The 27,108-nt window shown below is 47.0% G+C and overlaps 1 protein-coding gene across 4 annotated transcripts in view; it reads right to left on the reverse strand.

Annotated features, from left to right (window-relative positions):
- Window positions 1-27,108, reverse strand: part of LOC116952707 (lysine-specific demethylase 5A-like) — a 53,455-nt gene that overhangs the window by 13,551 nt on the left and 12,796 nt on the right. For 2 of the 4 annotated variants that reach the window (XM_032972303.2, XM_032972306.2), the window contains exons 4-22: window positions 25,452-25,622; window positions 24,110-24,178; window positions 22,894-23,028; window positions 20,942-21,065; window positions 19,282-19,487; window positions 17,547-17,705; window positions 15,752-15,871; window positions 14,498-14,656; window positions 13,522-13,703; window positions 12,281-12,443; window positions 11,506-11,625; window positions 10,179-10,373; window positions 8,234-8,415; window positions 7,777-7,904; window positions 6,030-6,180; window positions 5,304-5,415; window positions 4,804-5,159; window positions 3,661-3,799; window positions 2,510-2,689 (exon numbers count right to left, since the gene is read on the reverse strand). In XM_032972303.2, the coding sequence (XP_032828194.1) occupies window positions 2,510-2,689; window positions 3,661-3,799; window positions 4,804-5,159; window positions 5,304-5,415; window positions 6,030-6,180; window positions 7,777-7,904; window positions 8,234-8,415; window positions 10,179-10,373; window positions 11,506-11,625; window positions 12,281-12,443; window positions 13,522-13,703; window positions 14,498-14,656; window positions 15,752-15,871; window positions 17,547-17,705; window positions 19,282-19,487; window positions 20,942-21,065; window positions 22,894-23,028; window positions 24,110-24,178; window positions 25,452-25,622 (3,051 nt within the window). The remainder of the gene's footprint in view (window positions 1-2,509; window positions 2,690-3,660; window positions 3,800-4,803; window positions 5,160-5,303; window positions 5,416-6,029; window positions 6,181-7,776; window positions 7,905-8,233; window positions 8,416-10,178; window positions 10,374-11,505; window positions 11,626-12,280; window positions 12,444-13,521; window positions 13,704-14,497; window positions 14,657-15,751; window positions 15,872-17,546; window positions 17,706-19,281; window positions 19,488-20,941; window positions 21,066-22,893; window positions 23,029-24,109; window positions 24,179-25,451; window positions 25,623-27,108) is intronic. The other 2 variants (XM_032972305.2, XM_032972304.2) reach the window with 2 other exon arrangements.

A 27,108-nucleotide genomic window follows, 5' to 3' on the forward strand; every position in this document is an offset into this window, starting at 1 on the left:
CTACACTACCGCTCCCCACATAAAACACACGCACACACAATGCACCAATAAAGACAAAGATTGCCTGAGCAGCCAACACATGCCGTTGGGGCAAGTACTGCTCTAAAATACGTATGTACAGTGAGGGAAAAAAGTATTTGATCCCCTGCTGATTTTGTACGTTTGCCCACTGACAAAGAAATGATCAGTCTATAATTTTAATGGTAGGTTTATTTGAACAGTGAGAGCCAGAATAACAACAAAACAATCCAGAAAAACGCATGTCAAAAATGTTATAAATTGATTTGAATTTTAATGAGGAAAATAAGTATTTGACCCCCTCTCAATCAGAAAGATTTCTGGCTCCCAGGTGTCTTTTATACAGGTAACAAGCTGAGATTAGGAGCACACTCTTAAAGGGAGTGCTCCTAATCTCAGCTTGTTACCTGTATAAAAGACACCTGTCCACAGAAGCAATCAATCAGATTCCAAACTCTCCACCACGGCCAAGACCAAAGAGCTCTCCAAGGACGTCAGGGACAAGATTGTAGACCTACACAAGGCTGGAATGGGCTACAAGACCATTGCCGCAGCTTGGTGAGAAGGTGGCAACAGTTAGTGCGACTATTCGCAAATGGAAGAATCACAAAAGAACTGTCAATCTCCCTTGGCCTGGGGCTGCATGCAAGATCTCACCTCGTGGAGTTGCAATGATCATGAGAACGGTGAGGAATCAGCCATGAACTGCACGGGAGGATCTTGTCAATGATCTCAAGGCAGCTGGGACCATAGTCACCAAGAAAACAATTGGTAACACACTACGCCTTGAAGGACTGAACTCCTGCAGCGCCCGCAAGGTTCCCAAGCTCAAGAAACCACATATACATGCCCGTCTGAAGTTTGCCAATGAACATCTGAATTATTCAGAGGACAACTGGGTGAAAGTGTTGTGGTCAGATGAGACCAAAATGGAGCTCTTTGGCATCAACTCAACTCGCCGTGTTTGGAGGAGGAGGAATGCTGCCTATGACCCCAAGAACACCATCCCCACCGTCAAACATGGAGGTGGAAACATTATGCTTTTGGGGTGTTTGTCTGCTAAGGGGACAGGACAACTTCACCACATCAAAGGGGCCATGTACCGTCAAATCTTTGGTGAGAACCTCCTTCCCTCAGACAGAGCATTGAAAATGGGTCGTGGATGGGTATTCCAGCATGACAATGACCCAAAACACACGGCCAAGGCAACAAAGGAGTAGCTCAAGATGAAGTCCTGGAGTGGCCTAGCCAGTCTCCAGACCTTAATCCCATAGAAAATCTGTGGAGGGAGCTGAAGGTTCGAGTTGCCAAACGTCAGCCTCGAAACCTTAATGACTTGGAGAAGATCTGCAAAGAGGGGGACAAAATCCCTCCTGAGATGTGTGCAAACCTGGTGGCCAACTACAAGAAACGTCTGACCTCTGTGATTGCCAACAAGGGTTTTTTATATTCTTGGTTCTTTCGGTAAAGTCACGTAGAAGGGAAACAATAAAATAATAAAAATATAAAACATTAAAACAAGGGTTTTGCCACCAAGTACTAAGTCATGTCTTGCAGAGGGGTCAAATACTTATTTCCCTCATTAAAATGCAAATCAATTTATAACATTTTTGACATGCGTTTTTCTGGATTTTTTTGTTGTTATCCTGTCTCTCACTGTTCAAATAAACCTACCATTAAAATTATAGACTGATCATTTCTTTGTCAGTGGGCAAACGTACAAAACCAGCAGGGGATCAAATACTTTTTTCCCTCACTGTATGTAGAACTTCTTTCGCACGGTACGTAGCCAACCATGCTAATCAGAGGTGTGGGGAAGGATAGCAAACTAAACACAAAAATCAGTTATAAAGAAATTTGTTTTCAATCTAGATTTACAAGTGAATAGCTCCAGTGGCTTCCCAATATCGGAAGAAAGAGCGTTCCAGACGGCCGCAGAAGCGCATCTGAAAGTACGTGAGATGCAGTGCACGTGGCAAGAGGGTGGCGTAGCGAGCACCAACACACAGCGGGCAGCAACATCCGCCATTTGCCACAAGGATATGGTGACATCACTAAAGCGCTTGCGCCAGGCCAGGTGCGCTCTAATTTCACGTGAAGTGTCGAAGACTTGCTGTTAGATGGTCTCGAGACACACCTAAAAGTAATGGCTTAATAGAGGGGTGTGCACATATATGAACAAAAACAAATACCCCCCATATAGCCTTAACAGACTGTTGGAGGGGCAAGTGCTGTTAGCGAGGACCCATAAAGGTGGTCAGCACCACACCTTTGTCTCCCCAGTGGTGATGTTTACACACAGTGCCAGGTACTCATTTGAGGTCGGGTCAACCTCAGGGAGGCCCAGGACTGGTTGAGAATCATCACTCATGTTGGCCATGAGCAGGTCGGGTCGCCGGGTTCGTAGCGTAGTGCGCCAACCGCTGCACCACGGCTCCCGATACACATATGTTACACACACGAGCCTGAACGGGTAAGTGCGTGGCACAACCTCTAGCAGTGTGTAGGCCGAGTTCTTCTTGAGGAAGGTGCGTGCGGTGCGGTCCCGCCACGCCAGCGCCCCCGCCACCTGTGCCTCCATGCGCGCCAGCGAGTCCAACCGCACGGGGACGGGCCGGCCCCGCGCCGCCAGCTTCTCCAGCATCGACACGTACGGCAGGTGCTCACCCGCCTGGGTGAGGCGGGCACGGCAGGATGGGGTGAGCACAGGGGGAGGGAATGTCAAGTCAGTGGAGGGACTTGTGATCACCAATGGTTAAAGCGGCACGACTCAAGCCCTTGCGAGTGTAACAATCAAACCGACCGCCCTGAATTGCACCTCCGATTCGCACGGTTGGGTACGTACGGTGCAAAAGAATTTCAACATACATACATACATTCATTATCCTTCACGGACTTGCCCTAGTCTACCTTTCCCCTTTCATCTCACTATACTTCACTCCATACACTTCTCCGCAACAGCCACCAAGGCTTTTTTTGTCAAAGCCCTTTGATCAGCAGGTCGCTCATTCCCCCCCGCTGCCCCCAAGGTTTGGGACTCGCTCCCCAGCCATCCGTGCTGTAGACTCATTGCTCCTATTTAAGTCCAGGCTCAGGACCTTCCCTTGCTCTTCAGCCTACGACTGTCTCTCTCTCAATAATACAAAACAATTGGCAGAACAGGGTTGAGATACAATTGTTTTTATTATTATCATCATCATCAGCCAGGGTCAATATGTTGCGAAATGAAGGCCTCCCCAAGTATCCACCACCTCACATGGCCCTCCAATATAACAACAAACATGGCACCTGTACATCAACCAATTTCATCGTTCCATTTCCTGGGTGCACGTCTTCTTGAATGCGTTCCGATTCCTTGATGGCCAATCCCGTTATAATTCTTGACCATCGGCTGTCACAAAGCCTTCGAGAGATGTATCCCTACCGAGCCAACTAACGTTTCCCAACATGTTGCAGCGCGTAATGAACTTGAGTGTGTTGCAAGTGTTCCAATTTCGGTCTCTCAATGTAATTCCAACAGTGCACCAGCTAGGTCCTTTACATACACTATGTAAGTTCAAAGTGCAACTGTAATCTGAATGTGTATTTGAAAGAGTAGGTAGGGAGAGTTAATATAATGAAGGCTATTGCATAGAGGCGCACCTGGATTGCTTGGACGCGTGCAGACCACTCCTTGGCACGTCGCAAGGCGTCCTGCAGGGCCAGGATGTTGGGCAGGTAAGCAGGAATGTTCTCTGCCTCCTGTACGATCGCCTCCAGCGTTGCCAATGAATGCCGAGGTCTGGAAATATCACAGGATTGCAAATGCCGGATGAAGAAACAGTTATATTTCAAGTTTATTTTGTTTAACCGGGTGAGAACTCGACACAACGTCTTGTGCAAGATGACTTAACTGGTCACCAAAATGATAAAAGCAATGATGCTCATTAGAAATTAGCAAAAATAATCGCATTGCAGAAGATATCGAAAACGTTGCAGGAACATAACATATAAACAAATAAATTAACATGTTTTAACCATTCATAACACAAAAGTCATTTCATAGAGAATCCACAAACACAAATACACTGAATCGAATAAGATTGTGTAGTGTGAACAACCTTTTTATGCAGCAAAATATAAAAAAAACATTTGCTTAAACCTACCGCAATATAAAAGGCTTTGTTTTAATAACAATTTAATGCACATGGCTCTAACATCAATAACGATAATCGACCCAGCTGCTTTTCGTTAAACCTGACATAGAACATTAAACTAAATAAGATTTTTTGCGTTATAGATTGTCATTACACGGAACACATGTTGCACCCATTTATTGTACACAGTGTTTACGCATAATTGGATTCCCCTCTGTCTCTAAACCAAGGATAAACATGATTATACACAAGTAAATTAACGATGCTCTTTAGGACATTTTGTGAAGTAAGACTTTAGAAAAGTACTTAATACGCGTACGCCATCGTACGCAGCACGGCTACACCAGCGACCGTGTGCAGACATGGACGAGCTGTCCTTCGGGATGCCGCAGGTGACAACAAAAACCACACCGAGACGTTATGCTACACCATCAGCAACGACGATCAATCGACTGCTGGCTGAGCGCTTCTCACGACTCTGCCAATTCAACAATCGAGCACCTCCTGCGCAAAAACGCATTTCACTGCTCCACCTTCTCGGCGGATGCCATCATTCTAGACCAGCATCCACCATCGCTTCGAAACACAAAGTATGATCGGCGGTAAAACGATCAATCGCTTGCACCGAGCACCGCGCCCAGGCACGCACCGAGCCTGCAGGCAAAGCTTAGCCTTCTCTTCCCAACGCTCGGAGACGGTTAGCAGCTCCTGCAGCCTGGCCATGGCCCTCTCGACGGCCGGGTGGGGTGGCAGCCCCACGCCGCAGTCGATCAGCTTGCGCATCTGGCCCAGCGTGGGCCGCTCGGGCGCGGCCAGGGCCCGCCGCACCTGGGCCAGCCAGCGAGCCTGCTGCAGCGCCAGCCGCAGCCGCGGCGCCTCCGACAGCTCGACATCGAGGCCCGAGCACTCTTCCAGGAGGCGCTCGAGCTTGTCGGCGTCCGGGCTCGGCTCCACCAGGGCGTCCCGCGCCTCAGAGCGGAACTTCTCCACGCGGTTCAGCAGATCCTGCGCTCCAAGCGAGAGCGAGACGGTCGTTTGTAGTCGGTGTGAATCGAAGGCAAAAATCGGGCAATTTTTTTTCTGATTGAATAACAAACACGCCTGTGTCTATGCACACAAAGTTAAAGTTGTTTGCCCCCATACAATTACCTTAACCTGCTTGGCCTGCGTGACGATGCACGGAAGACTGCACAGCTGATCGACGAAAGCCTGCAGCTCCTCCACGGTGAGCTGTGTCTGCACCTTTGCTTCCGAACGCAGCCTAAACACATAGCAGCCCACACAAGCATGCACCGCACACGCACACACACACACAGTTTAACTTAGTGCCCGGTTTGACTCTGTGGAGATGTTTTTAATGCAAGTAGATTACACGAAATTTGTTTAATGATCCGAATGCAAATAATATGTGCATCGTATCTATTGCCAGGTCCACAGCGATAAGGTGTGCAAACAAATTGTGCAAATTGCCCAAAACTGTTTTGTCCACATTTCTCAACAAGTTAATGAAGCAGCACAACAACTAATCAGTTTGAAAATGTGCAGGTGGTGAAATACATTGCTACAAATCGCAGAGCAGACCGATGCTTGAAATTCTAGTCTGCCTCTCGTGTAAGCAACTGGCTGTGCAACTGCTCACAGCTCCGTTGCACAGACGTCCAACATAAAAGCTACCATGTTGCATGCAACCTGGGTGTGCAACCGGTTGCTCAGGTGTGGAACCAGCTTCACGGCGAGTGCACCGAGCGAATGCGCGCGCGCGATTTATTCGCGTTCTGCAGACCGGGGACCCCGCCGTTGGCATGGGTCCGATTCAGCGCGAGGGCGAGCAGGCGAACGTCACGTGTCGTTAAACGCGAGCGCTGGGGCAATTGCCTGGTACGGGGCTTGCGAGTCAGCAGCTGCTGGGCGACGCCCGCGCACTTCTCCGCCTCCCGGATGGCGGCGGAGAGCTGCTGCAGCAGCTCCGTGTCGCGGAATCGCTTCTCGCGGGACTCGCACACCAACGCCTTCAGCTCGGCCAGCTCTGTCGGGGCACGGCAGCGTTGAAACGCATATTGAACAGCGGCAATCCTTACACGAATACGAGCATTTAACGCGCCAATAGTAGTTTTTTTTTGTTTCAGCGTAAGTTGAGAATCAGAATATTTAGTTTTGCTGGAGGAATCACGAGCAAATTTAGCAATTGGACATGACATTTTCGCTTGAAACCATGCCAAGATGTGTCAAGGAAATCCAGAAAGTCGGAATAAATTCTATGAAGTCAGCATAATCGTGTCACCTGATCCGGTTATTTCGGGCAGTGGAAGGTTTGACAAAAAGAGTTAGATAATGGACAAAAAGTAAATTACAAATAATATTGGATATAAAAAAAAACCTACATTTTGACTTAAAACTTTCGTGACTGCAAGAATTCATATTCTTTGGTTCTTTCGGTAAAGTCACGTAGATAAAACATTTTTTTTAAATAAAAACGAAGTGAATAAAAAATATCACGACGTTTCGATCGCAACACAAGCGGTCGTCATCAGGAAAAGTGGTTAGCCTCTGAAGGCAAACTGTTTATAAAGGTTTGGGGATGGGCGTAGCCCAAGTGTATCGGCAGCACCAGGATCATGGGCGGGGCATTGGCATTGTTGCTCCATTGGCATTGGTGCCCCACCCAGCAGTTTGCCTTTAGAGGCTAACCCCTTTTCCTGATGACGACCGCTTGTGTTGGGATCGAAACGCCGTGATATTTTTATTCACTTCATTTTTTTTTCTACCTACGTGAATTTACCGAAAGAACCAAACAATATAAAAACCTAGTACTAAATAGAAAAAAAAACGTCAACCAGCAATCGAGTTCAGATGCCTCAGATAGAGCCAAGTAGTTTGCTTTTGGTGAAGTTCCCATCAGCGACTGCCACTGTGTCCGTGCATCATGGCCACATGTGCACAATCATCCAGTTACAAAACCGCTCGATTTCTCCCTCTGAAAGCTAACCTTTCGAGATGCCACTCTGCTGAGATGCAAAGCCACTCTCTGGGACAGAATGCCTCACCGAAATAGTTCTATAACAATGCCATGAAAGTACAGCAATTCGTTTCACGCGGTAGACGCGTCCCCCAAAAGTTCCTCCCGTATCCCTCAAAAGTGCCGCGTTAAGCGAAAAACACGTTCAGCGAAAACAATCTCCCCATAAATAATGTAACAATAAAGTCTGGCGATATAACGATGTAGGCACACACAGTAAGATGGCCAAACAAATAAACTAACTCGGGGTATGCCACCGCGTTACAGCTCAAGAAAGCAGACCTTCGTCGGCCGCTCAGAAACTGCATTATAACGGTGCGCGTTCCACGTTCTAATGGTGCACGTTCCGCATTCTAATGGGAGTGTTCCGCGTTGTGCGGAAAGTGTTCACTAATGGATGACCCGCATTTTAGCGAAAAGGCGTTATAGTGCAAACAGCACGCGTTAAGTGAGGACTAACCACATTTATTTTCCTGATATACAAATAGCATTACTTTTGTCACCCACGTAGGAACACACGATGGCATATCACACAGCATGCAAATGCTCATCTCAGAAACACAAGTTCAGGTCCCACATTTGAAAACGGCACGAGAGAAACCTCACCTCTCTTGTTGTCGTCGCCATCAGGCTGGAGCGCTGCCCTCACGCGGGACACCCAGTCGTCAAAGCAGTCGGCTCGCGCCTTCAGCTTGGCCAGCATGTCGGGCAGCTCCTCCATGGTGTAGCGGTACCTGCCAGGGTAAAAACCTCCGTCACGGCGCTCACACGCGGCGCTGCCGCTGCTGCTCACCCGCAGCTCTGGGTGACACCAAATCCTCCGCGTGGAGAGTTGAGGAAAAAAAAAACAACAATCAACGAGACTCGTCGTGACACCGCAACGCTTCGCGTGCAGCAGACGCAGCTTACAACACACCTCCAGATCGCACCTCCGATGAGCACGGTTGGCTGCGTATGGTGCAAAAGAAGTTCGGCATATGTACAAAACTGTAGAAAATAAATCTTTCATGAAGAGATGGTCACGAGCGCAAGGATGCGCGCGTGTGCGCGATTACGTGCGTACCGTAGGCACTGACGCTGGGGCGGACAGCGACACAGGTCGTCGGCGTGATGAAGGCACACCAGGCGAGTAGGGCTGCAGGAGCACGTGAGCGCCGACAGGAAGCACGTGGTCTTGCAGAAGTCGCACTGCCGCTCGTCGTCGGGAATTAGCTCGAATGCCTCCCGCTCGGAATCGCACGTGCCCTGCGTCACCGCGGAGCGGCACATCGGGTTAATCGTCGCGCCGATGGCTGGAGTGTAAAAGTGAGGTGGGGCGAGCAAGCGTTCCCCGCACCCCCCCCCCCCCCCACCGATGAGCGCGGTTAGCTACGTAGAGTGCGAAAGAAGTTCAGCATACATACAAGCCTGAGCGCTTACAGTTGTTATTTAAACGTTGTTTAATGCTAGCTCGAGTGTGTACGGAAAATCAAGTGGGGGAAGAACACATTAAAGAATGCGGGCAAATGCACTCTACCACAGGTTAAGCATAGAATACTCTTTATGTTTAATTCGGCAATCAGAAAATGAGGCTTACAAATATGTATTGCATTGTCACATTAACTTTGTGATAAAAATTACATGGAAACAAAAATGCCAGGACAATATTGTCACTCTTAGGGTTGGTATCACTTTTTGTGTAATTCAAGTTAATGCTCAAGAGTCACATTTGCTTTAATAATACTTTGACTTCTGCGACCGGCATATCAAATGCCACTTGAGCTGACAGTTCTGTTAGTTGTGTTTCTGGTCTTAATGGCTATTTGTCTTTACCCAAATGTATTCCAATTGCCCCATCAGCTTCACGTCAAGGGACAAAGCACCCATTGAAATACCCACAGACGAGTGGAATCCCTCTGATGGTGAACTGCCCGTACGAGATTTTGCAGAATAGCTTTGAAAATTTCGCAACATTTTCTCTCTGTTATCACACCCCAGCCCCCCCCCCCCCACCGATATAGAGAAATGTTCATCCCACAGCAGTCAAAATCAATATATATTAGCTCTCATAGCTGAAATGTAACAAAATAAAGTGAAATTCCCAATTTCACGTGTTAACACTTTCCCCCCCACTGCGCTTTGCATACGAGAGTAACATTCGTCTTATGGCAGTTAAACCAATAGTTAAATTGTCACAGCTGCACTTTTGCAATACTTAAGTAAAGAATCGAATTTCATTAAATCGCGATAATTTTGCGCAGTCCTTTTGTGACCGGCTGAAAGCATTAACTCACTACACCACTTGAAAACCTGTGTTTAACCACAGATGGAAAATCAGATGTGATCCTAAGGACCTCAGTGGCTGGTGGCTGGTGGGGTGGGGGGGTGAGCAGGGGGCCGGGGGGGATGGTGGTCAGTTGTAAAAAGTGGGGAGCAGTGTGGTGGTAGTGGGTAGCGCGTTGCGCTCCGAACCCAGTGGTCAGAATTCAATTCCTGTTCATGGACAACACCAGTGACGATTATCTGAACCGGTCCTGGGCCTCCCCTAGGTCGACAGTCACGTTTTGCCTTTGCGAATTCTTTTCTGCATTGATCATCACCTTGCAGCGCAGAGAATAACGAATGATTTGCGCCGTGTGCGTGCGCGTGTGTGTATGACCCGCGTGGTAGTGTACCGGTTAGCGCGCTGCACTACGAACCCGACGACCCGTGTTCCATTCCCGCTCACGGCCAACACCAGTGACGATTGTCTGTACCGGTCCAGGGCCTCCCCCAGGCCGACTCGATCTCAAATGAGTACCTCGTGCAATGTGCAAATATGCCACTGGGGAGAAAAAAAGGTGGCCGGGCGTGGTGCTGGCCACCCACCCCCTCGTGCGCCGTGCCAGCCTGATACTCGCTACCAGCACGTGCCCCAAACAGTCTGTTAAGGCTATGAGGAGGGAATGGTTGTCTTTGTGGGGCGGTCGCGGTCAGTCGTCAAAGTGCGTGGCTTTGTTTGTAGACAGTGCCTGTCGGCAAAAGCGTACCCTCTGCTCCACGGACTTGCGTAACCGCCTCTCCTCCTCCATCATGACCGTCATGTCCCTGTGCACAGACGCGGCCATCGGGAGGTCCAGCCCGTCGGGCTCCGCCGCCATCTTGCAGATGAGCTCATCGTGCGAGAAGACGCAGTAGCGGTGCAGCCGGCGGTAGTGCTCCACGCACTGCCGCCCCGTCGGCAGCTGCCGCGGGAACACACGCGAGCGCGTGCAGCAGTTGCATTCAAAAGCTCAAGCAAAGCGCACAGGAGGCGCCACGTCATTAAAAATACACCGACCGGTGGTACACAAGCTGTGTGGTTAAGTGAAACGTGAAAAGGTAAAGTTGCAGCCCTGCAAATAGTTTCTTCTGCCACTATTAGCGCAAGGGCCTACAAACAGACGGGAGTTCTAAGAGTCTCCCTCTACAGAGGGTATTTTGGCCTACTCTTCCACGATGGTGAACAGAAATCAGGAGTACAATATATACCTTGCGCTCCCCAGGTCAGGCACTGCTAGCACAACCTAGAATTTTCCCTTCTACGCTGGGTGGCAGGGCCTTCTCGAGTATGGTGCGTAAGACCTGGAACTCTCTTCCACCGGCCCTCACGTTGGCTCCGAGCATCGAACAGTTCAGGAAACTCTACAAGATTATTTTTTTCCTTTCAGCTTTTAACTTGAATATTTACTCTCATTTTTATATTTTTATATGTGTCTTGATTTTATAGGTAGGACAACTTATGTTTAATTTATACTGTAAAGTATTGCGATGCCCTCTTTAGTGCGGATGAGTTTTTACAAAAAAAAAATACATTTAATTAACGAGTGCCCTGCCATAGCTACAGCACTGACTGCATATTTCGTGTATGGGGGATCAGTTCATTTAAAAATCTAATAAAAAGAGCCTTGCCCGTTGTTCCAACTACCGTACCTTGAAAAGAAATAGAACCGGCGAGCTCTGGATTGCACGTCCATTGTGCTAACCATTATACACGATGGTAGCATACATTCATGAAAAAACATTAATAAACAATATTATATATGGAAATTGCTGGAGCCAGCTTAGTAATCAATATCTCGCTATGGATCCAGGTTTGTAACGATATTGTTAAATTAAGGTCTTGAGTTAGCATTGAAGGTTTAAAACAAGATGTGTCGTGATATTTTTATTTTATTTATTTTATTCAAATCATTCTATTTCATTATTTTTCTATCTACGTGGCTTTACCGAAAGACCCAAAGAATATGAATAAGATGTGTGCAAGTCAATGACGTAAACTGATGGAAAAAAATATAAGAATACATTTAAAAAATGTAAAGTAAAAACAAAACGTACCCAGTCAGCGGTACAAAAGTTGACTGCTTCAGCGAAGTTGTAGCCCTGATTAAATCCGCTGTGGTACGAGCGCGGGAACGTGATGACGAACTCGCCGGCGCACTGATTTGTTCTCACCACCTGCGGAGACGAGCGACAGTGAAACCAAGCTGAGGTCTAACAAAACACGCGGAGAGTCAACCACGAGAGATAACGATGATCTGCATTTACGCGGCACTAAAATGCCTCGGCAATTTCAAAGTGTCTTACATCGCATCTGATCTAGACCATTTCAGTGCCCTGCTGCAGTTTAGCCAGAGTGACTCCTCCGTGGCAGATGTTCCTACGTGCCACGATGTGCAAGCAGCTCCAGCCCGCCAATGTGCAGACTCAAACAAAGGAGGCCACTTGACAACATGCGGATAACTGGGAGATGGACATATACCTTCCACAAATGGAAGGTCCGAGACTCGGCAAAATATCAACTGCGGTAAAGTCCAAACCATCAAACAAATGTGCCATCCACGTACATCCTGGCAGAGGCGCTGTGCTGTGATTCAAACAGCGTCAATTGCCTCCTTGGATTGGTTGAAAAAAGACTATTAAAAACACGTTTCAAAATTGTTGTTTTTCCACCCTGCCACACAAAAAGACTATTAGTTCTACAAATTTTCGTTAAAAAAATTACATCAACTTGTGGATGCCGAGATGTCCATCTCCGAGGGTTCACGATAGTCCTGCGTCTCTCTGTAAAGCAGTGTGCCCGTGTGCAAGTGGGTGCGTGCACAGTGCATACGGGAACGCCGTGGGCCATGAGCAGGTTGGGGTTCATGATGGTGACGAGCTGGTGAAGCAGGTCCGGCTGCGCCTCGAACAGCTCCGGCGCCAGCTTCTTCATTACCTCCTCGAGACTCTCGGCCGCGTGAGCAGGAACGCCGTACCACGTCTTGGGCTCGCCCCTGCAGAATCAGAATATTTATTTATAGTGGAGGAATCCGATGAGCTATAAAGCTCTTTTAACAGATGTCCAGTAGTTCAGAGATGTCCAGTAGCAACATGCAGACGCACAGCAGTGCGCTTCCATATAACATGTCACGCAGTCCAGCCTATTATTTATTTATGAGGCGTGCTCATTTTTCAGGACTATCAGACTGAAGGGAGAATGGGAATTCTAATGTATGTGACACGTCTATGAATTTAGTGTACAGAACTACGCAGTCAGGATGAGTCCACGATTTTTGGATTAATCGAACCCACGTGAAAACCATGCTGAGATATTACATTTTTGGTGATATGAGTTTTTAGTTTTGTATTTATCTGAAAGCCTAAAGTTACGTCCCTAAAACGTCGTCACTTCTGCTGCAATTTTCCTGCCATAAGTGGCCTCACGTGGCATTGCGTGGCTTTGCGTGACTCCATAATTATTCCCACGAAGAAGATTTAAATGTGTACGTACCACAAATTATCTGAAAATCTGAAATTGATACGAAATTGTCTTTGATCTGACATGATTGTTTTAAAATCTGAAACTCAACCCTGCTATACAGTTTAAATGTACCTTACAAAGTTGTCATGAGATTTTCTTTCATATTCCAGCAATGAGGTAACTAAACCTAGCATGATTAATTAAAATGGATATTCCGTATGTAGGCACGAGGAAGCAAGTCTTTCAATTCAAGCCACAATCTTCACCATGTCAATGTCAAACTAAAACTAATCTAATCCCTTTTTATTTCACGAGGTAAGGCCCACTTGAGCTACATAGCTACTTTTCAGAAGCGACGTGGCCACAAATGATAGCTCAATGAAGTTGCTTTTAAATGTGGAAATTTATAGCAGCCAAATACTAAAAACGCATGTTTCTAAATATGGAGGGAAAAACCGGAGGACTCGGAGAAAAATCCACACGACCGCAGGGACAATATACAAACTCCAAATATACCAGCGTCAGGGTCAGGATCGAACCCATGGCCGCCTGCATACCAGTCGAGGTAGTAAACATTTCGCCACCGCGGTGCCCCAATGCGCTGTACTGACCAGTGCAGGTAGTTGATGGAGTAGCTCCAGTGGTCCTCAATATGCCAGCAGAAGGCAGAGAAGCACATGCCCACGTAGAGCCAAGGCACCTTCATGCCCGAGATGTCGGCGTTGATTTGCGCCAGGACCGACTCAGCCAGCACTGGCATGTTGTTGAGGTTCCAGCCAGCACGTGCATATTCCTTCGCCAAAATGCAAAGACGTTGGTTACGTACATGTACGCAAGCGTATGGGGAGATACATGAAAATATTCCACATCAGGCATCAATGCGACACTAAGTAAACCAACGAACTTTAGATGGTGAATTCAAGAATTTGGGCCTCACGGATCGAGCTACACCTTTAATCTTAAGAACAGTGTTGTTCTGCACCACGCTAAAATCCTAGCATGCCGAGTTGGAATCCTGGTCATAAATCAAGTGTTTCTGAGCCTAACCTGGGTTTTCCCTTGACCAAAAATTTATTGCTGATGCAGGAGGTAGACATTCTGCATGTGATGCTCACCCCACTACAATGTCCTATGTCATTCCAGCCTTAACAGGCTGCAGTTATTGCCTCAACAGTGTATATTTTGCAAAGTGGGGGATGTATCTATGTTGAACTTGGCTGCTTATACATTTACACATTTACACATGGTAAGCCACATCGTTGAGCTATAATATTGTGGCCAGGTTACTTCTGAAAAAGAACTAAGAGCAAAAATGGACCTTAACGGGCAAAATAAAAACATAGTAAAAGTAGGTGAAGTGGTTAGCACACTATGCACTAAACCCAGCGACCTGGGCCTGATTCCCTGGCCACGGCTCGCATCAGTTGCGGCTCAAATCTGAACCAGTCCAGACACACATCCTTAACCAACACGTGTGTGTGTTGAACTTTTCACACCGTACGTAGCCAACCGTGCTAATCGGAGGTCCGCCGCGAAGTCTGCGGGTGACAGCGCGCTTTCAACCGAGGTTGACTGCCAACCACTTACCTCCTCCTCTGGCGTGAGTTTCCGCCGGGTTCCGCGCACGGGAAAGCCGCTGCCAAACTCGCCCGAGTGGATGTCGGCACCGTACTCCACCGTCACGTCCTCCTCGATGGTGCTGACCAGCCGCCAGAACTCTTTCTCCACCAGCTCAGGGGGCACCATCTGATTCCAGTAGGGTGAACCCGGCGACAGTTGTACAAGCCAACGTGCACAGGTGTCATTTGTTTGATCCCGTTTTATGCTTTTCAATCCAGGTAGGTCCCTTGTCCGTCTGTCTGTCGGTTTTAAAACGGATGGGTGTAAAAAAAACTCACCAAGATGATCCGATGTGAAAGAAACTTGAGTAAAGTTCTGTGGCTATTAAGAGACTCACCCTATATAAAACTGGCCACATTGATCAAAGCATTGCCCAATACTTGAAGGCAAAACCGGTGCTAAAACGATTCGCCTCGGCAATTGCACCCTGGCAGCGGAGACCCACGCACCTCCCCCTCCCCTCCTCCCTCCGGATGACATCATCATGCATAACGTCAACTCCGCAAGTCACGTGTCGTGTGATATCATCTCATTCGTGTGGATTGGAACAGAACATCATTGTCTGCAATTAAATAATTCCAAGGACAAACGCATTTTGGGAAGCGTTACAGAATGCTTGCAAATGCTAGCACAGTCTCTCACACTAGCACTATTACCTTCCTGCAGTCAATCTCCTAAGTGTTTATCAATACACGTGTGTATAAAGTGTCATTGCGCATGTACAGCACTCAATCCCCACTCATGGTGAGGGCTTTCCTACACCATAAATATTGTAGGGGTTATCTGACCATAATTAGCAAATTTGATCAGTGCAGGTTGAAGGTGGGGAGCATAGATGTTGGCCAATAGAACTGTACAACGTGTTTTGCTGTACTGCCCTCTACTGCCAACAATGTAGACAAAGCAATCAACAACACTTGTTTTGTGCATGGTGGGCATCCATCCTAAACTATCCAGGCTTAGGCCTGCTTAGCTGCCAAGATCTGATGAGATCGGGCACACGTTCCAGGTGATGTGGTTATGAGCCGCCATTATTCATCGCCCCATACTTAGACGTACAAAACGAAGCGCGAATACAGCACGTGGGGACATGAAGTGCGACGAAGCGTTGCCTTCATCATCATTATTTTTTTTTTTTAAAGCTCCTGACCCAAAGCAGAAGCCAAACACCGTGCAATGTTCGGCATACGAGCATCACCAGGGCCGGGCAAGGTAACGTACGTGCACGGGCATGCTGAAATAGTCCGACTTGAAGGTGTCTGCCATCTCTCCGAAGCTCTGCAGTGTGTACTCCTTGGTGGCCTGCTCAAAGCCAAAGGCCTCCTGGGGTTTGCTGCATTCCTGCGGGCCAATCAGACGCACACGTTGGGGGAGGGCATTAGTCTGTGACCAGCGTTGGGCAGCACAAAAAAAAGGGGGTCATGTAATAAGTTAGGGAACACATCGATGAACGCAACGCATTCGTAAATAACACTGGGCAAAAAATGTCAACTAGAGATAAACGTAATAGGCGACTTTTCTGGCAATTGCTCTTCGTCATATCTACGGTGCATGTATCTTATACAGTAAAACCTTGGATTGCGAGTAACTTGGTCTGCGAGCGTTTTGCAAGACGAGCAAACATTTTTTAATAAATATTAATTTGATAAACGAGCGAGGTCTTCAAAATACGAGTAGTACGAACACGCTTTGTCTGCCGAGCATCACGTGATCACAACTGATATACGAGTGCTTTGATATACGAGTGCTTTGGATTACAAACACGTTTCCGGAACGAATTATGCTCGCAATCCAAGGTTTTACTGTGTATATATATGCACACCAAAACCTTGCCCATCATGGGGGTTATGTTCTTGAAAATAGTCGCACTCGGCAAATTCACGACCTGCAAGCTCAAAGGCACGTGGTAAAAATATGGCTCGATTCACGGTTCGTAATATGGCATCCCCTCCTTTCGTTTTGTTCCCCTACGTTCACCGAAACACGACCCAGGGAATATTTTTTTACGTAAACTATAATGAATATTTTCTAGTGTTAAATATAACTGCACATAAAATGTATATATTTTAACAATTATTGTATTGTACTGGACACGTAAAAGTAAACCTGAAAATAAAGATACGGTTAATGACATATTTCCAGTACATATTATGCAGTTAAAAAAATACAATGACTTACTATGGATGATGATGGCGCGCGTATTCTTCTGCGGCGGCATCATCGCGAGCAAAGTGTAATTACCAAACAGGAACCTCGCCGCTAATCACGAATGGTTGAGTCACAGGGGCACAATCAGCTAACTATTCCTCAATAAATTTTGCATGAATGGTCAAATCTGCAATGGGAAACCCTGCGAAATGTGAAGTTTGAGTGTATATTATAACTTGCTGTGCATGGTGGTCACCCATCCAAGCACTTATTTCTGCTTACCTTCTCAGACCTGATGACAGCAGGTACATTCTAAGTGTTTTTTTCGAAGGCTCCTATCCAATGCACCTCTAACATGAACAGCACTTTTTCTAATGTAAGAACTATACACAAATGCTCGCACTCTACATGTTAAACGGTTATACATTTGTTGATGAGATTTCAGTGCTTGTTAATGTCGTCCCTGTCCATCACGTGGCCTTAAATGTACACAACTTGGCACAAGCGCCGTGGTGATGTCACCGTCACTCCGTGGGGAATGGCGGTTGTTGTTATCGTTGTTCTTTGTGAACAAAGATGACGCTGCTGACAGTATCACGACTCGTGTGTGCGATTGTAGCTCTAAAACACCAAATGCGCAAGTGGTAGTCTCTCCCACAGTAAAGAGGCTGCCTCTTGAGAACTTCAGATCCTTGCAAAGTTGTCTAATTGACGAATTGTTTGTCAATTATGACGATACTAGCATGCGATATCACGAAACAGAAAAAAAAAAACTGCTGGGTGTTTTTTTTCTTTCCCTGCTGCACCAGGTATCCCTATGGTCGTACGGCTCGTGCTTTAGGTACAAGCCCATGCGTGGGGACCGCACCTCGGCCACACACTTGGGGCAGCGCCAGTCACCCTTGGGCACGTCCTGCAGCGGTGGGATAAGGCAGAAGGTGTGGTAGCTGTCATCACAGCCGTCGCACAGCAGCAGCTTGTCCTCCTCGTCCCCGCGTCCGCACACCAGGCACACGTACATCTCAATCTGAATCAATGCACGCGCGCCCACACACACACGCGCACACACGTAACACTTAATCAGCGTCACAATGGGGACTCTTAACCTTAAAGGTGCAGCGCTGCAATTTATTCCTTGGGCCAATGCAGGCGGGACAGCTTCCACTGGAGAAAGCTGCTGAGAGCCCTCCGAAAGGTCCTTTTGGTCTACTCTTCCAAACTGGCCAGAGGTCTTGAAAGTATCTGCTCTTTGCCCCATCCGCATGTCATCTAACAGTTATCTTGCTGGGTGAACAGAGGTGGGCTGGGGGGGGGGGGAATTTAAGAAAATGTCTGCATTGTTTTTTTCAACTGCAGCTCTGCAACCTGTAGTCAATTAACTGTGGAATACCCATTACACCGCTGGGTAGACAGAGGCTGAAGCGATTTATGAAACTTGCACCATTATTTAAACTGCCGTGCTGGGAGATGGGAATCGAACCGGTGACCTCTGAACTGCAAGTGCAATGTGGTGCCCATTACACCATGGGAGCATCCCGCCTCGGTGTGAAAAAGATAGCTTATTGACACATTACAACTAAAAATAAAGACACTCTTTAATTTTGATGATCGTGAATATAAGTATCAAGGTGTACATAAGTGCAATAACAAGTTTCATTTGCACATATAAAGTGTAAACTGGGAGAGAGAAGACAGTCGTGCCTCAAATAGTTGCAAAATACAAACGTTACAAAGTGTCCTGTTATTCTGGAAGCCCAGAGGGAAGAAGTCTCACGAAGAAATCGATGGCCAAGGAGAGACGGCTCTTGAGATGAAATAAGGATGTCAGGTCAAGGTTACCAAAATCAGTACGTGGGACAACTCTTTCCCCTTGAAGACCACATTTCACACGAGACGCATCTTTTTGACAAACTGTGTTCACCCCAAATGAAAAAAGCCACACTCAAATTGGCAACCTTGTCCATAGAGTGTTGAGGAAAGAGAAATGGGATCCAGTTCACAAAGCGACTGCAAACAACTGACAGTGATCAGTATATAATCAAGAAAACTCACGAATCAGGACACATGGCATGGCACCCCATGTGTTGTTTACTAGCTGCAGTGGCTAAGCTCAAACAATTTTGAAATGTAAGAGTAGAATTCGCTTTGTGAAAGGCATTTTGCTTGTGGACAACTTAACTCGGCAAGCCACACATTTCCATTGATGATTTTCTATTGCCGAAAGAGCATTTACAGTGGCACTGTATAGAGGGATCCCCTCAAATTCTGCACAAAAACATAGTTCCCATTGTAAGCCTTTACCCAAAAGAGTCTCATAACTCAGCAATTGGGGAAAATTTTTCAAAGCTTGCCCAACACAAACACAAGTGCAGAATGGGCTGCTGTTGTGAACGACATCAATGGATATCCAGAGCCCGCACAGATAGCACGTGGCCTCAGGCACACACACACGCACGGTCCTTTGCTGTCCACAAGCAGGTGCTGATGAGACAGAAGAAGGGAGAGAGAGATATGGTGTGCTCGCCTCGGCTGCAGCAGCTGGAAGGAGGAAGGCTCTGGTTGTGCAGGAAGGAGTCTGTGCTCGGGTTGCTTGTGAAACTTACGAACTGTGCGGAGAGTGCGCCGGTCCGCTGCCGCATCTGCATGCGAGTCCTGCCGTCCCCTCCGTTGCCCGAGCCGCTCCCCGCCGCGCCACCTACCTCAGGGTCGGGGCTGCGGCAGGGCGGCACCCCGCGTCCCGCCTTCACCGCCGCCGCCGCCGCCGCCTCGGAGGCGCGCTCCGTCCTCGAGCCCACCGCCCGCGCCTCTTCTGCCGAGAGGAAGCGGAGGGGCAGTGGGGGGGGCGGGGGGGGGGAGTTGGTGAGGATAAGGAAGTGCAAGGTTGTAAGAGGGGATTCTTATTATCCTTATCTTACTTTTTGTCCTTCCCCCGCACCTATTAGCATTGGTTGGCGACGTACAATGCGAAAGAAATTCAACATACGTACAAACGTAAGGCGACAACCGGAAGATCGTTGCGTACTGGCAGCCCGTCCAAGACCAACCTCCAACCCCTTTTGTCCCTGGCAAGTTCTAAGTGTCTCTGCGGGTGCGAGCCCCATCGCTCTGATATCGTCAATCCACCTTTACCTCGGCCGTCCTTTGTGGCCCCGACCCATAAATGTTAGCGTACAAGAGGATGTTTGGGAACATCTCACTATTCATCTGGACCACATGTGCAAAGTCTCTGATGCACAATACCTATAATGTTTCTATCTATTCCCAGTCCTTCTTGAGGTTGGCATTCTTTCATCTATCGTCGAAATTCCCAATCTCTTTCTAAAAGACATGGGAGGACAAAAACAAGGTTGAGAGATGGGGAGGAGCTGGAGAAGTGGGGCTCTCGTATGCTTTACTGGGGAAAAAAAATGAAGCGCGTACACGTCTGGCCAGGCACGGCAGCACACGCTTCTAATTCAGCCGCTTGGAATTGGAGCTCAGTAGACCGCACCGAGACCACGGGTGTGCCATTTACCTTAATACCCAGCAGGACCCTCCTGAAAAAGAGTCTTCGAGACTCGTTGAGGGGTAGCCTGACTTAATGAATGAAATTATCATTGTGCACTATTATTAGCTTTCAATTAAATGTACTCGTGTTACCTCAAGGCGTTTGCATGTGCCTCCAAATGGGAGACACGTAGAAAAAATAGTTAACTTGGGCAGTGTAATTTCAAACACTGGAAACAACGCATCAAGTGCATTTACTAGTTGCATAATTGTTTTGGCTAGACGGTGCTTACTGTGACATGACCGGTGAACTTCATAATAAGTCACTATGCAGTGATGTCACAGGCGCATTCCTTCGGCATGCCTGAAAGTCACTGAAGTCTACTTTACTCATTAATGAAGCTTCAAACTCACGTCAAACAGTACAGGACATACAGTCTAGATGTGTGTTCACAAGGTAATTAGTATTTGATTTTTTTTACAGCATCTTCTAAGAAATCCTTTTCAAGGATCGGTCATCGATAAGGAACCTCGAAAAAAATTCAACGCACGCACGCAGGGTGAACAAAGGCCAAATGGGCCAAACAAACAAAAAACAAACGGCAGTGCAACAAGAGAGTGTTTTATTTGTCTTATAAGCAGTCCTGAGAATGTTGCCGAGACCAAAACACCTAAAATTAAACATTCTGCCTAGATGCTTTTTTTACAAATCAGGTCATGACCTGTCTCACAGCGCAACCACTTCAAATAATGGCCAGGACACTCCCCCCAAATTACCTTTGACCTTGACAAGTTTGTCCTTGTTGGCGCTCACATGAGCACTGGCACGCATGCCCGAGCAGTAGGCTTGCATCCGTCGCAGCTCCGGCAGTTTGGGCACCTCCGTATCTACAACGTCCGGCTGGGTGATAGTAAAATCATGGAACACGGGGGGGGGGACGCGGCAGCATTAGCTTCACCTCCGATAAGCGCGGTTGGCCATGTACGGTGCGAAAGAAGTTCAACATACATACCAAGATTACCAACAACACTATGATGTAAGACTCAAGACAGGCAAAGCAGGTGCAGGGTTATCGGGGTAAAAAAAAATGCTACTGGTTAACATTGGCTTGGAAGGTCAATAAGATATGCAACAAGACTTATTTAAATGATTATTTTATATTCATTGATTCAAGCAAGCCTGACAAATACTGATGTGACACTGAATATCGAAAACAGTCCAGAGATTGCTTGTATCGAACTGATGATGCGCTCCGAGAAGGCAAATGGGCCGAGTACATAATATTTTTTTTACGTGAAAAGATAAACATAGGAAGGAAGCATATTGGTCGCGAAAGCCTACGTGTTAAACTGAGCATTATTAACGTTGTCATTAATTTATTACATTAGCAGTAATTTCCGTTAACGTCACCATAACAACGCCGAGGGCTATTGACTTTCTTTCGTCAGAATCTACAGTCAATAGAGCTGGGGCAGATCAGAGGAACCACGAGCGGTGCGATTTCAAGGGGAAGAATCCAACACCCGCTTGCACAGACATTTGTCCTTTTTTACAATGCAGTCTGAACAGAAACATAAAATGAGTACAAACAAACGGGACTCGTCACTGTTTGTTGTTGTTGGGAGGAAATGAGGCTATGTTTTTTTGACTCAGCCAAGCAATCCACTCTGTAAACAGCTGACCCAACAAGTCATTAGTATGTAATAAACGATAATCCGAAACATTACAAAATAAACAGCGATGAGTTACCAGTCTCGAGTTTCAATTACACACATGACAGCATGTTCCTGTCTTCATTAAAATGGACAAAACTTGTTCTGTTTATAGTAAATAGTATTTAATTTACACCAAAACTGGGCCAATCCTGGGCTGGTAGAAATACTCATAGATTTCAATACAATTATTATAAGTATCTTCAGCCAGAGCACCAATCTAAATACCTGACCACGTTATTAAATACATCAACGATTATGACTCGATTACCTATGAGATTGCCGATGACCAAATAAACGAATCACCAATCAGAAATTTTGCCCGAAATATATCCGACCTCGCTAGATATCAGGAGATAAGCGAGGCAGAGTCTGATCAGTACTTTAATGGGGAGATTGCCTAGGAATAGCAAGTACCATAAGCTTGGGCTGTGAGGGTGGCCAGGTGAGGGGTCCGTGTTAAGTTGGGTTACCCCACTGAAAGTGTTGTGGGCTCTCTCTCTCCAGGTACTATGGTTTCATAGCAGGAGCCACACACACTAATGAATCGCAAAGGCTAAACATCCCAAAAACTCAGGACGCTATATAAAAAAAAGCTGCGAGACGGAGGTTTTTTTGGCGCAAGGGCACGATGATTTATTTGAGGCTTAGATTAAAGTGTTGAGGAACCACCCACAGCGTCAAGCGTACTCTTGCACTGGGCGAAGACCCCGGGGGGCCAGCCCAGGACACGCTGGCGGGACGATGTCGCTCAGCTGGCCTGGGAACACCTGGGAATTCCCCAGGAAGAGCTAGAGTCTGTGTATAGTAGTGTCTAATGTATAGTAGTGTATAGTGTAGTAGTGCAGTGTATAGTAGTGTAGTGCATAGTAGTGTCGAGCTAGGAGTCTGTCGCCAGGGAAAGGGAGACCACCCGAATCAACAAGCTGCCCCTGCGATCCTCGCCAGGACAAGCGGTCTGAGAAACGAACCAAGTTACCAAAGAGTACGGGGCGTAACGTTTAGACTGAAGGCACCTCTTGCTTGAGCCTCTTGGCACGGCGACCATAGCTGTCGGTTTTGGGAGGCTGTAATGACTGTCGGAGCGGGATGCTGTGTGGCTTGTACTCCTTGTCCTTGTCGTTGCTCTCAAACTGCGGCTTGGAGAGCCCCTGAGTGAAAACAGAGCGCAGAGCGGCCCACGCGCATTTCAGCTCACGGAGACGGCGACAAAAAACGTTTCACCCCGCCGTCGATGCGGTCCAGCGTCACGTTGTCTAGGTCTGAGAAACGCCGGCAAGAAGAGGGCTTCAAGTTAAAAGGCTCGTTTACATGTCAAGGGTCACCTTCACGGTTCGCTGCGACAATAACTTAAGGTGATATTAAATTAAGTGGCATCAAGCGACGATACAATGAGCGCTTGTAAAAAAATGTTTCGTTTTTCTTCCCTCAACAGGGTAATTAAAGTTAGTGAATATGATTTAATATTTCACATTCTAATGCATAAATCGACATGCACTTGGTCGGGGCGCAAATAAAATGTGCCTTAGTCGTTAATTAAATGTTACAAATCCTTCGCAAGGCCTCACCGCCATCGCCAATGAAATAAAAAAAACTCAACAAAACAAGCACGCGCATTGCTTTTATTCGCGCTTTATGAAATACACGCAACCCGTGTCACAGAAAACTAGGGACTTGGCGAGAAAAGTAACAGTTCATTTTAAGCTGAAGCTTCTTCTCCACGATCGCACAGGAAACGCTGCTGGCATTTTTAAAACAAGGCATTAAAGTTTAAAACCAAGGATAAGCGAAAGTGCGGCGCGACGCTTCGACGCAGGCCCATTTCTCACACTCGCGCGCCCGTGAAGACTGCGCCAAGCCATTAAATGTTGAAAAATGCTTGCTCCCCCTTCCTTTACGGCTGAAGCTTTGGCAGAACAGGGCAGAGTTCAATACCGCATTAGACGCAAAGCTGCACAGCGTACGGCCACACTCGCACTCACGACTGCTTTGCTTGTCCACATGTTCAATCATAAACGTGACACAAAATTCCACCGACGGTAAAACTGATCCGTCGGCAGGGCCCAAACTGTGATCCGTGCAAAGAGAAGGGAACATCGACAGACGGCTGCCTCTGGAAGGGTCACAGCACCGAATTATTCCTCAGCCTCGCGCGTTCGAGCTGCCCAGTTAAGTGTTAGCAATCCAGAAAGAACTTGGGAGTTATGTTAGGATTTTAAATACACAACATACCTCTTTTGTGCAAAACTCAGCTACTGCCAGTCTGAGGGAGATTTTCTGCTTGGAGAGGGTTAAGAGGGTCTGAGTGCACAAGCGAGGCGACAGCGTCAATGTCACATCAGTGCACTACAACCCAACACGCACATATCCTTTCAAAACAGCCGATGCCTGGGACCCCTCACAACCACCGCTTAAAAACACAGCGGTTTTCAGCCCGTCGGGGTCGCAGACTGCAGCATGGATACCGTGCAGGAGAAATTTGAAATGCAAGAGGGGAACGCCGTCGTCGCTGTGTGGCGACAAAACACACTACGACACAACCCTAAACAAAACGCCTTACTGACACCGTGTTGACCAGAGGCGTGGGACATGCGATCTGGACATGTGGACATGTGATCGTGTTCGAGCGGCCAATTAAGTTGAGAACCGCTGCCTTAACCCATGTAAATCTCCGCCTGCAGACTGCCTGACGCACGACTGTTCTTGACCGACGGGGTTTTCAACGAGCGGGGGAACGGCAAAGCATTGTTTCATCGTTTGGCCAAGCAGCGATGAGGAAGGAACCGAGAAGACTAGGCGCCAACATGAGTTGCGCATGTTATTTATTCCTAGTTCCTCGCTTTATTGACGCCGCGTTGCTGCTCACACCTCAAAGGCCACACACAGCTCATGGGAGAGGATGAGTCATGGTCCAGCAATAAATGGTCGCAACCCACACACATCAAGTTCAATATTTCTACTGATAAGCAATGCAAAGAAAGTGATAGCAAATGGAGTATTCACAGACTGTAAAGGATTTTGGATTTCTGGAGGTACGTGCAGTAACTTGCATATAATACTAGTCAAGGTTAATCGAAAAGGATGCAAGTTAAACACGTGCAAAATTCTTATTTAGAGCAGCTGGCATGGCGCAGGGGTTAGGATCCTCCAAGATTGAAGCGAGGGACGAAATTAAACTCCGCATAATTTGCACCATGTCAGAATTATTTTGCTTTTAAAGGGGCTACCCCAGGATGTGCTGTGCGGTTATTGAGAACTGAATGCAAAAGCTATCAATTTCACAATTAAACGAAAAGGCAGCATTGCTGCTGCACTTAAAAGCTCACATATGTTCACTGTGCATCCCAATGTACAGAGGTCATTGAGATTTAAGGTCTGCAACAAGGGCTATATAAATAAACCTTAACATTTTACCGTGTCACCTCAAGAGGCCCGAGTGCAAGCCCTCTTTTCTATATACTTCTTTCCTGGCACTTCTATCACGATGAATGGCAGCGTTTAGTGCTCGTCTATCGCCTGTCGGGCGTCCAAACATTGGGCAGCAGAAGTGGCGCGTGGAGTATGTGACACTCACGGAGAGGCTGACTCCAGACTGGAAGAGGTCGTAGGGGTACAGGATACGCTCGTAGTGAGAGCGGAGCAGTGATCCGGCTCCCTTCCCTGCCGGGTATCCCATCTTGGCCGCTACACGCGACCACTTGCGCTCCTTGCAGCTCGTCTCGAAGCCACCTTCCTCCGACACCACCTGTGTACACATACGAGAGCAAAATATGCATGGGTTACACGAAGAGCTCAAATACGAATAATCAAGAGACTTGGTTTAAGCTCAATACACAGATCAAGAATACATGTTCTAGGGTAGTGTCCTTAAATGTACTTGGCATTGAGGGGTTGTATTTTTCAAACTTGTTTGTGCATTAGTGGTGAATTTACTGCATGCGTTCAGGGACTCAAGGATGAAATGTATGGAGGGGCCAATGTTATTCATATCCTTTTGTTTACGTGCTTGTCGTACCATTTTCCATTGACGGATAAATGAAATGGATCCAATTAGACAAATGGGTGAGGCCAGCCAAGTGTATTATAGTGATTTTATGGTAATGCTATCAATCACTCGGTTCTCTGTATTGGACATACCTGACACACTCAACAATGCCCACAGAGTCTCGTGTTTCTAATGAGAGTGAAGTTTAAATCATGCCTTGTAAGAGGCGCCAAAAAAAAACCACAAACATAAGCATTAAAAAGAATGGCATAATGGGATGAACTGAAACAAACATACTAGGCACGATGAGTATTAATAGTATATATTTGTTTGGGAAAATTGGTACTCCTCCGTCAATTAAATCCCGATTGTGCAATTGGGGTCATGTCACGAGACAAATTCTACTTTCAGATCTCTCGCAGAGCAGTTCGGCCCTTGATGTTGGGTAATGGTCCGTGATGAGTGACTTCTGGTCCACGCAGTAGAGGGCAGCACTTCTCAACTGATTTGAAGATTAGGGTGATGTTCGCGCTGCATGACAGTTAAGTTGATATTGTCTATGTACGTATGTAGAACTTCTTTCGCACTGGACGTAGCCAACCGTGCTAATTCTCAAGAGCTGGAATTTATACCAAATCATGATCACAAACAAACCTGTGATAATTTTTGGACAGTCATTGGTGACCGGACTGAGCCCATCAATCCACTGTACTTGAAGATGATCTGGTTTAATCACAGGCAGCTGTTTGTATTCAAACCCAGGTTCTCAGCATTGCCAGCTCAGTGCCGTTACCTCACTCAAACCAGCCACCTCGCATGATGAACATTCATCAATGCCCCATATAACCTGAACCTCAATAAATTTGACAGTGCATACCAGCAGAAACGGCAACAACAAAAAAGGAATTCGTTAGCGGGCGGTCAAACGCACATCTTTATTAAACGATCTCACCCAGAGAGATGTATTCTGTTGTTGAGAAGTAACCCAAAAATCAAAGATTCTCACATTTTAAACTGGGTGATAATTAGAAAATTTACTTTTTCTCAGATTGACTCATGATTTAGTCTTTATATCATGAGATGACCACTAGAGGGAACCCAGTAAACATTCATTGACATACAGCAATATCCAAGCTTACGTCACGGATGCGTTCCTGAAATGTGCGACGAATATCGAAACGACGAAAATCAAAGCAATTTTTCCAACGAGAAGCGAAGCAGAGACAACGGAGGGTGCGGTGAAGCT

The sequence above is a fragment of the Petromyzon marinus genome, chromosome 48 (assembly GCF_048934315.1).
Source record: "Petromyzon marinus isolate PM22_M1 ecotype Great Lakes invasive population chromosome 48, UKy_Petmar_22M1.pri1.0, whole genome shotgun sequence".
In the NCBI taxonomy this organism is placed as follows: Eukaryota; Metazoa; Chordata; class Hyperoartia; order Petromyzontiformes; family Petromyzontidae; genus Petromyzon; species Petromyzon marinus.